The 14880-nt window shown below is 38.7% G+C and overlaps 2 protein-coding genes across 2 annotated transcripts in view; one reads left to right on the top strand and one right to left on the bottom strand.

The window, feature by feature from the left end:
• ABT1 (activator of basal transcription 1) overlaps positions 1-6087 on the bottom strand; it is a 12986-nt gene extending 6899 nt beyond the window's left edge. Inside the window, 2 exon segments of the mRNA XM_013004908.1 lie at positions 1891-1999; positions 6077-6087. Of these exon segments, the coding sequence (XP_012860362.1) occupies positions 1891-1999; positions 6077-6087 (120 nt within the window).
• Positions 6088-6140: 53 nt separating this feature from the next.
• The window catches only part of FCHO2 (FCH and mu domain containing endocytic adaptor 2), a 107990-nt gene continuing 99250 nt past the window's right edge, over positions 6141-14880 (top strand). The window contains exons 1-2 of the mRNA XM_045285227.1: positions 6141-6226; positions 14596-14670. Coding sequence (XP_045141162.1) covers positions 6174-6226; positions 14596-14670 — 128 coding nt within the window. The 5' untranslated portion in view covers positions 6141-6173. The remainder of the gene's footprint in view (positions 6227-14595; positions 14671-14880) is intronic.

The following is a 14880-nucleotide window of genomic DNA, read 5'->3' as shown; positions in this document are numbered from 1 at the left end:
TGTATGGATTGTGATAAGAGTTGTATGAGCCCCCAATAAAACGATTAAAAAATACTTTAATTTGGAGTCCTTTCTCCCCTAGAATAGTCATTCTAGAGTTGAGCTGCAGTGTTTCATCTCCTTCTGTACTTTTTTACAGATCGAGTGGGCTCCAAGAAATACTTGGAAAATTGAATGAAAAGATAATGGGATTTTCCCAAGAACTTTTTAGTAGCCCCCTTGTATACAAGTATGTGAAATATGTGCATATAGTTAAAATACTGTCATCTCTCCTACTCCCTTGATACGCAGTTGGTGGGCAGTCTGTGAAAGAGCACATGAAGTGGTTTGTGCATTGTAATTTAGATGCCATTGGTTGCCGTGGAGTTTGACTTACAGAGACCCCATGTGTGCAGAATAGAACTGCTCCGTAGGGTTTTCCCGGTGGTGACCTTTCAGAAGCATGTCTTCTGAATTTCTGCTTGTTGGGTTCGGACCACCAAGGTTTAAGCTTTAACACTTTAACACTTTGTGTCACCCAACCCAACCCATTGCCACTGAGTTGATTCTGACGCAGTGAGCTGGTAGGGCAAAGTAGAATTGCTCATAGCAGTTATAAGGGTGTAAATGTTTACATAAGTGGACTGCGATAGCTTTCTCCTACAGAGAGGCTAGTGGGTTTGAACCATTGCCCTTTCAGTTAGCAGTGAAATGCTTAGCTAATAGGCCACCAGGGTTCTTTTATGCCACCCAGATGCTTACCTAATTTATGTATGTGTCTCTCTCTCACTACTATGGGCTTGATTGCAACTCAAAACCACCCCATGGGGCAGGTTAGAACTGCCCCTATGAATTTCCAAAACTGTAACTCTTTACGGGAGGAGAAAGCCTCATCTTTCGCAGAGCAGATGATGCATTTGAACTGCTGGCCTCACGGTTAGCCGCCCAACTTGTTGCCACTACATTGCCACCAAGGCTCCCACCCTTACAGTGGATCCAGAATGAAAGTCTGAGTACCTCAAAAGAAGGAGGCCATCAAGGCTAATTACTGCTAATCATTCACATGTCTTATTTATGGAGTTCTTGGGGCTCAGCTGCTAACCAATAGATAGGAAGGAAGTTTGAGTTCAACCAAAGGCACTGGACAAAGGCCTGGCAATCTATGTGAAAAAAATCAAGTATACAAGACCAAAAGGTTAACATTTATTTAAAAACAAAAGATGAGGAGGCAAGAAGGGTCAGGAAACTGGAAAAATAGAAAGGGATAACTCAGTATGGAAATGAGAGTACTGACACATTGTAGAGATTGTAACCAATGTCATGGAACAATTTGTCTTTGAATTATTAATGGGAGACTAATTTATTATGTAAACTTACACTTAAACACAATAAAATGTTAAACCCACCCCCTCCCAGTCTTGCCCTTCCAACCTATCAGTCTCTGTGGTTGGCACTGACTCAATGCAGTGAGCTTGGTTTGGTTTTTCTACCCTGCAGCTAAGACAAAACCCACAACCCAAATCCACTGCTGTCAACTTGGTTCCAACTCAAAGCAACCCCATAGGACAGGACAGAACTGCCCCTTGGATTTCTGTGACTGTAACTTTTTATGGGATTAGGAAGGCCCCCTCTTTTGTCCTGTGGAGCCACTGGTGGTTTTGAAGTGCTTATCCTGCCCAACAAATAACCATTATGCCACCATGGCTCCTTACAGCTAAGGAGGAGGAAGAAAATGAAGATCCAAGGAAGCAACTCATCCATAGAACTAATGGCTCACATGAACCTCCCGGCCTCCTCTAATCTGAGCCAGACTAACTAGTTATGTCCAGCCACCATTACTGAACGTATGACCAGTGCTATGGATAAAGAATGTACAATAACATTCAAAAAATAAAAGAAGACCAGACTTACCAGTGTAACTGAGAGTAGAAGAACCTCCAGGGCGATTACCCTGATGAGGCAGCCTTCTAACTTGACGCTGAAGACACTCCCAGAGCCACCTTCGAACCAATTAATGGGCCTGATTAGAAAAACAAACACTACCACCTGTGAAGAATGTACTGTAGAAGAGGAAACTGTAAGAGACCAAAAGGGCAACATCTGCCCAACCCACAGATGACGGAGTAAGGAGAGACAGGAAACAGAACAGATGGAAATGGGGAACCCAGGGAGGAAATGCTGACAAATTGTATGAGCCAATTTGTGTGTGCGGTATTGATTGGAAAGCTAGTTTGTTATGTAAATGCTCACTGAAGGCACTACAAATGTTAAAAAAGAGAGATTCTTTTAAGTGTGAAGAATAATAAGAATGTTTCCCCTTCAGACCAGTACAGAGGGAAGTAGGGACCAGGATGTGGCGGTACTTGTTTACCTGAACTTTTCTTCCAGCTGACTCTCGTTCCCTTTTTGAAACAAGTATCAGCCATTCTTTCAAAGCCAGAATTAAATTTGTATTGTACATTTCTGTGTAGGAAGACTGAAACTTTATACTTTCAGACATTTTTTTAGGGCATACTAAATCGAGGCCCAGAAATTTAAATAAGTGTTATGGCTCTGGAAGTTTTTGTCATGGTGACAGTAGAAGTTGTATTTGTTGACTCCTTGTTAGCCCTGGACTTTGAAGGCTTTTAAAAAATGTTCTGCACACGTATACATATAGAATTTTTTTGTCATTAGAAGAATAAAACTTTTTGCTTAGTTTGTGCCAAAGAAAAAGTTCATCATCAGTAAATATTTGTGTTAATTTAGGTTTGTGAAATTGGCTTAAGACAGTAGTGCCGAGAGTCAGACTCATTGTATGCGTTGACCTCATTAAATGAATGCATCGCCGGACATGAAGAAGTGGCAGTGGAGGTGCAGTCACGCAGGGGTTTCTGTTGAACAGTTACTGATTTTTGACACGCCCATCAGCTGTTCCAGAAACTGGTACAGTTGGCTTCTCCAAAGATTATAGTGATCCCCTGGCCACCCAACCAAAAAATAAAAATAAAGATTACAGCCTTGGAAATCCCTGACGGACAGTTAGTTCTACCTGGTCCGAAGAAGATGCTTCTAGAGCTAGAGTAGTCAGTCGGGTTTCCTAAGGTATAGTATCATTAATATGTTTAGATGACTTATATAGTAAATGAACGCACCTCATATACTGGGAAATTCCTAAGTGGTAGCTTAATTGTTTGCATCTCAGATTTCTCAAATAATTTTCTCCTTCAAGAACTCTTCATTAGAGCACAGGATTGACGGTCATTTACCCATTTCTTGATTGCTTAGTGTTTCCAGCTTTGCAGTGAGACTGTCAGGATCTTTCTTGCTGCCTCAAGTACCAGATAACCCCCAGGGTCTTGTCTTATTTTTAAAAATAATGTTTCTTTCTCTGGTAAGCCTGGTATATATTAGTTCTTCCAGTAGTCTGGAAGACATGTGTGCCTGATTGCAATAGCTGTTTACTCTCAACTCTTTTCTAATTTCCCTTTTAAATATGCCTAATTTATGGTGGGAACCCAGGCAACCTGATGTGTGGGAAATGAGAACCCGGAAATGTCAGGTGAGAATGTGAGGCTTGAGAGCTTCAGAATTGGGATTTTCTGGTTTGGATTTCAGAATTTTGTTTGTTTGCTTGCTTGTTTCAGCACTTACAACCGTATTGGTGGAGAGTCCACATAGGTAGATGTGTAGTTTATGTACTACTGAAGTAATGGGCTTAGTGGGAGTAATTGAGACTCATTATTTTTTGTCTATGTTTTATTTACTGATATGCATGATGTTATTTTTGCTTGCTATTAAAAACAACCAAAAAACACCAGTTGACTTTGATTCTGGCTCATGGTGACCCTTAAACTCCTTAAGATTCTCAATGGCAGATTCTCTGGAAGTGGATTCACGGAGATTTCTTCAGCACACTCAGGCTATACTCAAACTTCCCGCCCTTGGGTAGCAGTCACGTGTGTTAGCCGGTTAGTGGTAATATTCTTAATCTCGGCTGGCAAAAATTTACTTGGAAAACTCAGGATAAAAAAAAAGTTATATGGCACTTTTTTCTTGTCATCTTAAATATGGAATACAGTAGGAGCCCAGTGAAAATATTTGGATTCACAAGAGACTTTTAAAAGAGTCTTTTCAATAAATGAAACTGGATGCTTAAAAGGATATTCTTTATATTATCTCATTATAATTATGACATTTTAATATGCTATATATATGGAAAACTTATTACTTGCTGTATTATATGACAAATTTGTTAAAGATCATGTCATAGCTGAAAGTTACCTTAATATGTTTCCTGTTGTCTATGAGTGGTGAAAGAATTAGGTTTCAGCTCGCATAACACTTGCATCCAGTATTTCTTTTATTTGCAGTGCATATATTCAGTTCTTTATAATATTTTTTCCACTAAAGACAATATTTGATTTTGTGTAAAAAATTCAGCTCACTTTGTTTATTTTTATTTCACTTCTAAAATTAATATTTCTAAAGTTTTATTTGTTATGTCTTGCTAACCTAGTACTTATTGGATTAAATGGCAGTGAATTTTTTCTAGGATTGTATAGTGTTCTGATTCTATTACTTTTCCATTAGTTAAAAGGCTAAATCTGTTCAAATACATTCGTGTTTCTTAAAATTTTATCGTATTTTTCACTACTCAGGTTTTTACATTTACTACAAGACATAGGCTAGTGATTAAACGTTTTTCTGCTATTCAGTGTTTGTATGTTTAATTATATGTTGTTTTAATTCAGAAGTCAGGCATTTTTAAAATTTTCTTAAGTTCCAACTCTGTTAATGTAGGTGGAGAGGGGTGGGGGCATTGAAAAAGAGGTAAACCCTCAACAAGAAGATTGACACAGTGGTTGCAAAAAAGGGGCCCAGACGTAAGAACAATTGTGAGGATGGTGCAGGACCAGGCAGTGTTTTCTTCTGTTGTCCATAGGTTGCTGTGAGTCGGAATCAATTTAATAGCATCTAACAATAACTGAGTTAAATAATTAGTAATCTCAATGCTTGTTAAAGGAGTTGAAATGGGATTTGGTAATGCATTAAAAAAGCTCATGCTTTTATTTTTAAGATTGTATTGTTTGACATTCTTTAAAATTTTAGGTTTAATTTCATGAATTGTACTCTTATGTTTGCTTACCCATATGTATACATGCGAAGATGGCACAAGACTGGGTAGTATTTGGTTCTGTTGAACTGTAGGGTCCTCATGAGTCAGAACCCACTTGATGGAACCTAGCCACAGTAACTGATAAGAGTATTGAAAATGCCATGGCCTGCCAAAAGGACAAATAGATCTGTCTTGGAAAAAGTACAGCCAGAATGCTCCTAGTGGCAAGGATGACGACCCTCAGTACTTTGGACATGTTACCCGGAGAGATACTCCCTGGGAAAGAACATCGTGCTTGCTAACATTGGGGGGGGGGGGGGGGCAGTGACAAAGAGGAAGGCCCTCAGCGAGATGGACTGACACAGTGGCTGCAACAATGGACTCAGATCTAAGAACAATTGTAAGGGTGGCACAGTTTTGATTTATTTTACATAGGTCCGCTATGAGTGGGAACCAACACTAATGGTACCTAATAACACAGTAGTGAACAACAGTGTGCCCAGTGTGCATGTATGTAAATGTGTGTATAGACAGAACTCAGTTCATTGTGTTGCACGTTAGTGTGCTGCTCAGCTAATTGCATTTCCACAAATGATGGTTTGTGGCAACCCTGTGTCAGATCTATCGATTCACCATTTTCCCAGGAGCATTTGCTCACTTAATGTTTCTGTGGCACTTTGTGGTAATTATTAAAATATTTTCAACTTTTTCAAAATGCCGTTACACATTTAACACTACGGTATATTTGTGCTAGGAAATAAAAAACCATGTGTGACTTGCTTTCTTGTGACAGTCACTTTCGTTTGGTGGTCTGGAACTAAACCCACAGTATCCCAGAGAGGTATATAGTAAATTGTAAACTTTATCAAACATAGTATTGCTTTGATGAAGTTTAAAGTAATACAGTGAACAGGAACATTAATTTAACATTAATGGTTAAATCAAGGATCAACAGCTCACATGAGCATTAGAATTGCATATTAGTTAATGGACACTTACTGTATTTTCATGTCACTTTGATCTTTTTTGTTAAACTAAAAATCTTTTTAAATTTCAGGGGGAAAAAAATAATGGCTTTGATGTCCTCTATCATAATATGAAACATGGACACATATCAACAAAAGAACTAGCAGATTTTGTAAGAGAAAGGTATGTATATATTTATTTAAGTATATAATTGAGAAACATTTTAATTGAATTTAGATTAAAATAGTTAAACCTACTATTTATTTTTTTTAATAATGTCACTTCTGTTAACTTTTGAAGGTTTACAGCAGTTAAAGTATTTTTGCTTCTATGTATGAAGGTTAAAAAATCGTTTGTTTTTTCCACAAAATACAAGAGCAGCCAGTTTTCACCATCAAGTAAAAGTAAAAACTGGGATTCTTTTTAAAACTAGTCCACAGTGACTTTTAGGAACTTAGTTGTAGGCTGCTGCGCTGACACCATGACAAACCAAAGTGTAGAGTCGGGCCTGGTTGTGTTCGGTTTTCATTTCAATATCCAATGCGCATGGAGTTAATTTCTGAGAAGGTTCCAGTCATAAGGCAGGGATCTGTTTGGATTCCGCCACGGGTATACTCCTTGGGTTGGATGTTGAAGGGTGAGGCACGGTTTGCCGGACCCATGTCGACTACCTAGTAGTCATCAAGGTCAAAAAATGTATTGTTTTCTCTTTGTTATTCCATTCCCTGGAAATCTACTCAGTACTGTAAGATACCTCCAATTCCACCAAATCCTTTCACAAACTGGCATCCTTCTTGTGACTTATCTGTGACAATTTCCAGTGTAGCTCCAAATTTTTTGTAGTTGTTAGCAAATCATTCCAGTAGGGGCATGCTTTCAATCAGCTCATGTTCCTGTCCTGTCTCTTTATCTGTGAAATGAGGTTTCTCTTTCTCTTGTTCTGGAGTTACAGAATTTCCTCCTCTTTTGTGCCTTGGCAATGAAGAACGTATCTCATTATATCCACATTTTCATAGACTATTAGAAAGCCCACATGAAAGAAGCACACCAGCCTGTGTGATCATGAGGTGTCAATGGGATCAGGTGTCAGGCATCTAAGACCCACAACAAAATCATACCTAAGGTGAATGGGGTAGGGAGGCGCGGGCATGGAGTGGAGACCCAATGCCCATCTGTAGACAATTGGACATCCCCTCACAGAGGGGTCACAGGGAAGAGATGAGCCAGTCCGGGGGCAGTATAGCACTGATGAAACACACAGCTTTCCTCTAGTTCTTTGGTGCTTCCTTCCCCCCACTAGCATGATCTCAATTCTACCTTACAAATTGTATTAGACCAGAACATGCACACTGCTACAGATAAGAGCCGGCAACACAGGGAATCCAGAATAGATAAACCTCTCAGGGTCAACAGTGAGAGTAGAGATACCAGGACGATTAGGGGAGGGGAGGGCTAGAAAGGGGGAATTGATCACAAGGATCAACCTAGAACCCTCTCTCAGGGGGACGAACAACGAAAAAGTGGGTGAGGGGTGACGGAGGATGATGTAAGATATGAAAATAATAATCTATAGCTTATCAAGCATTCATGATGGAGGGAGAGAGGGAGGGGGGAAGAAATGGGGAGCTGATATCAGGGGCTCCAGTGGGAAGAGAATGCTTTGAAAATGATGATGGCGTCATATGTGCAAATGTGCTTGACACACTGATGAATGTATGGGTTGTGATAAGAGATGTAAGAGCCCCCAAAAGTATTTAATTAAAAAAAAGTCTAGAAAATAATGATGGTAACATATGTACAAATGTGCATGATACAATTGATGTATGGATTATTACAAGAGCTATAAGAACCCTCAATAAAATGTTTAAAACAAAACAAAACAAATGATTTATTTGTGATTTAGGTGGGGGTTTACATTTTAGACCTTCAACTCTACCTTCAACAGACGAGGAGGTAGAACAGAAACGCCAAAAATAACTTTAGGCCAGTTGCCTGGATTGCTCCACAAAATTATAACTCTAAACTTGTGGTCCAAAAGAACAAATCCTATGAGTTGTTTGGTTGTACTTAAGCAGTATCAGCAACCTCTCTTTTGTTTTGAGTTGTTTTGTAAAAAACATTTGCACACACATATATAAACATTTGCCTATACAATCTTTTTTTCAGGCGTATAGCTCAGTGATCTCAACTACAGTAGTCGTGATGTGCTACTATTACCCTTGATCAATGCAAAATTTCACATCATTATAAACAGAAATTCACTACAGCCCTTTCTCTGCTCCTCTTGATAAACCACGAATAAAGCTTTGGTCTCCATTTGCCTATTTTATTTAAGTGAGATCATATGTACAGTATTGTCTTCTTGCGTTTGACTTATTTCAGTCAGTGTAGTGCCTTTCAGATTTATCGGTGTTGTAGCATATATCAGGACTTCCTTTTCCTTTATGGTAGAGTAGTATTGCATTGTCTAGCCAGTCCTTTGTATGTGGACATTGGGATTATTTCTAACTTTTAACTGTTGTGAATAGAGTTAGAATGATCATTGTACATATGTTTGTTTATATCACCACTTTCAAGTTCTGTGAGAATATACTTAGGAGTGGAATTGCTGGATCAAATGGTTATTCTGTTTTTAATTTTTTTAGGAACTACCTTGCTGTTCTCCATAACCCGTATCATTTTTGCTTTCTCTTAAGCATTGGATAATGATTTTATTGCCATTCTTTAAACGTGTCATTAAGTAAACCTGCTGAATCAATGTGAAGAGACTGTTTTATGAACTTAACATCTTTTTATAGATTGTAACGGTTTTTATTAAATAAAAACAAAATAAAGTCTTATTTATTTAAAAAATTCTACAACTGAATAAAATGTGACTTTCCTTAAAATTGTTAGCAATGGCTTTCGTATTATATCATATTGACTCAGTTCTGACTCATAGCTATCCTGTAGGACAGCGTAGACTGCTCCGTATGGTTCTGAGGCTCTAAATCTACACAGAAGCAGATGGATTTAAACCATCAACCTCTCAGTTGGTACTCCAATACTTAACCCACTGTGCCACTAGGGATCTTTTGGAATAGAATAGTAAGTTTAAAAATTATTAAAAATCATGGTTAAAAATCAAATAACTCCACTACCATATTGCTTCTTAAAACTAATTTGTGCCTAGTCCAACTTGGTAGTTTTCATATGGGCACATTTTAAATCTTTATCTAGTTAATATGGGTACACTTTTTTGCTATACAATACTCTGCCATTTATTCTTTCATCAGTATATATTACGTATGTGCTCTATGCCACACACTTGTCTGGACCCTAAGGTGCTAAGGACACTGCCTCGGCCTTGGTGGCTGTTACAGACTGTGGAGTTGTTGGAGAACAAACTCTTTCATGTAAGCTCAGTCCTCTTTTTGACTTTAACCTCTCTCCGCTGGGGCTGAGAAAGTCCAGAAGCTCCAGGCCCGCTTGGTAGGGCTCTCTCTCTCACAGGCTTCTCCGTCATCTCTGACATTTCGGGCACTTCTCATGCCTTTCCCCTTTCACCAAACACTTACCTCAATGCCATTGCTATACATTTTGAGACCATTAGCACAGATCTTTTGCTATGTTGATGTCACACCTTGATGAGCTGGATTGATAGGGGAGCTGCAACAATGGGCTCACAATTTTGAGGAGGGTGCAGGGTTGCGCAGTTTCATTCTGTTGCACGTAGGGTCTCTATGAGTTGGAACCGACTCGCTGGCACCTAACAACAACATAACCACATGTCATATCATAAGAAGTCTGAGACTCCCGGGTCATCCCCCATTGTCCAGAATGTAAGCCCTTATTGGAACTTTGGACACTGAGGCCACTCTTCCTACCCTGTTGTATTTATCTTCATAGCTCTTAAAACTATCTAACATAAATTATTTTTCACTTGTTTGCCTATAGTATAAGCCCCACAAGGGTAAGGATTTTTCTCTCTCTTTGTGCTTATTGCTGTATCTTTTGTAGATACATTTGGGATAACATATCTACGTTCATTCTTGTTCTTTTTCAGTCTAGTCCTGGCATGTTGTTAGAGTACATTCTCTTACTTGGCTGCTTGTTTAGAGACCTCAAATGCTTTAAGACCCCAGACACTGTTTTATCAGCTAGCTGGGCACCATCATAATTTCTTCACCACATTTTGCTTAGCACCCTGAATCTTCTGTTCCCTTCCTGAGGGCAAGACATTTATTTTCATCTCTTTCAATGTCATATTTATAAAATTGTATTACTGTTCATTTTTGTTGTTCATTTCTGTGTTCTCTTATTAGACCATGTCCTATTGTATCCCATTGCCTAGCATAGAGCCTGATACAGTTAGATACACAATTTCTGGAAGGAGTGAATGAGAAAAAAAGAAAGAATGAAAAGATAAACATTTAAGTGTATATCATACATGAAAGACTTTATATTCATTAATTTGCCTCATGTAACTCTTTCATGCCTATTTTATAGTTGACAAAATCGAGACAAAGAAAAGCTACATAATTTCCCAAGTCAGTCATTAAGATATTTCCCCTTTCCCTCTGTGTTTCCCTTAATCTCTTTCTTTCACCAGTTTTATTAAGATATAGTTGCCGTAGAGTAAACCATCCTACTGAAAAGTATACAGTTTGATATATTAGAATGTGTATGTGTGTGTGTTAGACTGGATTCCCAAGAGATGCAAAACCAGTGGTACTTGTATGCGAATGTATAGAGAAAGAGATTTAAATCAAGAAATGGCTCCCACTAGTGAACAAGTGGGTAAGTCCAGTCCATTTCAAGTCTCTGGGTCAGATGTAACCTGAAGACTTCTGACTCGTGTAGCTGCAGGGGCTGATGAGCAGGAAGCAGGGAAATAAAACAGGAAGACCATAGGCTGGTGGATGCACAGCTGGACAAATCTGACATCAGCTGAATAAATCTGAGGTCGACAGTCCATTTATAGCTCCTGAGATCAGCAGGCACCATAATAAGAGGTCAACAAACCAAATGCAGGATCCAAATCCAACAGTAGAAGTAAACTAGCTTGAGGTGTGTTTCGTTGGCTGTGCAAAGGCATCCAACAATGTGGACCATAATAAACTGTGGATAACCTGAGAAGAAAGGGAGTTCCAGAACACTTCACTGTACTCCTTCGGAACTTGTTCCTGCATCACGAGACAATTGGATGAACAGAACAAGGGAATACTGAATGGTTTAAAATCACGAAAGGTATGCATCAGGGTTGTATGTTCTCACTGTACTTATTCATTTTGTATTTTGAGCAAATCATCAGAGAAGCTAGATTATATGAAGAAGAATATGGCATCAGGATTGGAGGAAGGTTTATTACCATGCAGTATGCAGTTGACACAACCTTTCTTGCTGAAAGTGAGGAGGAATTGAAGCACTTGTGGATAAGATCAAGTATTGTAGCCTTCAGTATGAATTATAACTCAATATAAGGAAGACCAAAAGCCTCATAACTGAACCAATTGGTAACATCATGATAAATGAAGAAAGGTTTGAAGTTGTCTAGGATTTTGTCTTGCTTAGATTCACAATCACTGTTCATGGAAGCAGCAGTAAAAAAAAAAAAATCAAAAGACATGTTACATTAGATAAATCTGCTGCCCAAGACTTCTTTATAGTATTAAAAATGAGAATGTTACTTTGAGGGCTTAGGTGTACCTGACCCACACTATGGTATTTTCCATTGTATCATATGTGTGTGAAACTTGGACACTGAATAAGTAAAATCGTAGAAGAATCGATACATTTGAATTGTGGAGATGGAGAAAAATATTGAAAATGCCATAGACTGCTAAAAAGACAAACTGATCTGTAGTGGAAGAAGTAAGGCCAGAGTCCTCCTTATAAGCAAGGACAGCAAGACTTCGTCTTACATGCTTTTGGACAAGTGGTCAGGGAGACCAGTACCCGGAGAAGGACATCATGCTTGATAAAGTGGAAGGACAATGAAAAGAGGAAGCCCCTCAAGGAGATGCATAGACAGACACAGTGGCTGCAGCAGTGGACTCAGGCTCAGGAAGAATTGTAGAGATCACACAGGACCGTACAGTGTTTCCTTCTGTTGTACGTAGTCTCTATGGGTGTGAGCCAATTCGATAACTCAAAACAGCTACAGGTTCCACACACTGCCACTCTATACTAAGTGAAACGAAACCTCCTTCAATTGTATCAAGACTGTGACCAGATGAACTATTTGGCTGCTTCACAGAAGACCCACTCATGGAATTGCCCACACTATATTAGATCATCTCTTGGGCTGCACAAATTTACATAAAACCTGTCACTGTATGTGTGTGTGCGCGTGCGTGCACATGCGTGCACATACGTGCATTCTTTCTCTTGTACCCATTACCTCTTTTTTTCCACCCCCTCTCCATTTCCTATCCCCCCATCCCTAAACAACCATTTACTTTTCTCTGATTTATAGGTTAATTTACATTTTCTAGAATTTTATATATGCTCTGTTTATTTTTTGTCAGGCCACTTTTCAGCATAATTATTTTTGAGATTCATCTCAAATATGTATCAATAATTCATGCCTTTTTGTTGCTGAGTGGTTGAAACTATTTTTCTAACTCTATATTACCTATATATTAGGTAGCTTCAAAAAGTTTGTGGAAAAATTCCATTTTCTCACAAAATCTTGGATGTTCACCTCATATAGATTTTTGTGTTTACCTGTAGTTCGTTAATTATGCTCTTTAATATTAAATTGTGTAATTTAAATTTTATCTCACATTTCTTTAATGTTACAGAACATCCCTGATTTTCTAATTTTTCTGTGAAGTTACATTTTTCCTATGAGTTTTTCTCTTCTAAACTTTTAAGTTATTAGTAAAAATTATTATTATTCTGCTGCTGCCCTCCGATGTTATAGCTGTCTTCTAGATCCAGGAGGTTATCTGCAGTGATCTCGGGTCCAGAGGACACCCTTTGTTCCTGATCTTGCTAGTAATCAGATCCCTCCTCTTCCTTAGAGGGCTCGTTTAAGGTGTACAGGATGGCATTCCTGGGAATCTTGGTCACAGTTACTCACAGGTGAATCTAATCAGTCTTTCCCCCCACCTTCTTACCAGACCTATGCAGGATAGAGATCCTTTTAAATGCTTAATCAACCCACTGTGCCACCACCTGGTTGTTCATATTCCGGGTCAATGACAAAACTAGCAAAATCAGACTTAGAGACTGGCTAGAAGAGCCACGTAAATCACTGCAGTGTCCCTGTAGCTACCCCATAGGGCAGAATAGAACAGTCATGTAGTGTTTCCAAGACTGTAAATCTTTATGGAAGCAGACTGCCACATTTTTCTCCCATGGCCCAGCTGGTGTGTTTGAACTGCTGATCTATACACTTAGTAGCTCAGTGTTTAACACACTGTGCCACCCTCCGGTCTCTGTTTCAGCTACCCAGCTCTGCTGTTTAACTATGAAAGCAACCCCAACCCAGCTTGCAAATGAATGAGAATGATGTGCTGCAGTAAAACTTCCTTGACAAAAACAAAGGGCCAGATATGGTCTTTTGGCTTGTGTGTTTGCAGACCCTTGTATTGTTTTACTGTTTGCTTTCTGTTCTGAGGAGCCCTGGTGGCTGGGTTACACATGGTGAGCAGTCCAAAACCACCAGCCACTCCATGGGAGAAAGATGATGCTTTCTACTCCGGTAAAGAATTATAGTCTAGAAAACCACAAAGCCAGTTCTACCCTGTCCTACGGGCTCCTCTTTCTCCCCTTCTTTTGGGTTATTTAAAAAACAGATTTCTAGTCCTTACCCTCTCCCCATCCCCCAGTTAGTTTAGGAGTAATTCATTCTTTCCTACTCTTTTTTTCTTTTGGGGGACTGGTCTGGGACTGGGTTGAACCTAATCAAAAACTTTCCTTAAAAACATTTTTAAATTGTAAATTAGGTGGCTATTTACAGAGCAGATTATTAGTTTTCAATCACTGAGTCATAGACATCTTGTTTCAATGTATCTGTTGAACTCAACCCCCACCTCCCCCTCTTCCACCTGCTCTCCAGCCTGCTCTGCACGCTAATTTTGGATAAGTGCTGTCCTGTGAGTATGTGGATGCATACGACTCTCATCAATCTCTTACTCTATTAAATGTGTAATGACATCAGAAGGTTGAGGAATAATGAAATCATGTTAAACAGACAGGAAATATTAAATACAAATGACATCATAGTTTTTAGAGACAAAAAATACTAATAACAGCACTCTTGCACTTTGTGTTTGAATAGCAGTTGGCATTAAGGGGCAAAAAAGGTATTTAAGTCATTTAAGTTTCTTGGGTGGTATAAATTATTTTAACTCTACACCAGACCTAGTGTACAAAAGGGCATTTAAAAATCAGCCATACAGTCTAACTGTATATGTACTTATTCTTAGCATATAACCTAATGTGCATGTGTGTATGAATATACACACAAACATATATTTCCCGCAAAGGTTTTAATTTTGTTTTTTTAAGTTGGTTATGTTTTCATCACTTATATATTATCATAAAGAACTTTGATTTAACAGAGCTACGATAGAAGAGGCATATTCCAGGTCAATGACAAAACTAGCAAAATCAGCAAGCAATTATTCACAACTTGGGTGAGTCATTACCTTCCTCTTTTCCAGTGTTCATCTGAGAAAGTTCTGGAGAATATTAAGCTCCGATTGAGGGTATAATAGTTCATAGTTTTAGTAATACATGTTATTTAAAATGTTTCTGTTTATATGAGTATGCTATTGATGTTTTGAATGGATAGAAAAGATAACAGTTTGCTGGGTTAGTTAATGTATTCCGTCTAAGCAAGTGAA

This window comes from Echinops telfairi, unplaced genomic scaffold (assembly GCF_000313985.2).
Source record: "Echinops telfairi isolate 266 unplaced genomic scaffold, ASM31398v2 ScPeMD7_7469;HRSCAF=8507_1, whole genome shotgun sequence".
Lineage (NCBI taxonomy): Eukaryota > Metazoa > Chordata > Mammalia > Afrosoricida > Tenrecidae > Echinops > Echinops telfairi.
This window is presented reverse-complemented; position numbering and strand designations above follow the sequence as displayed.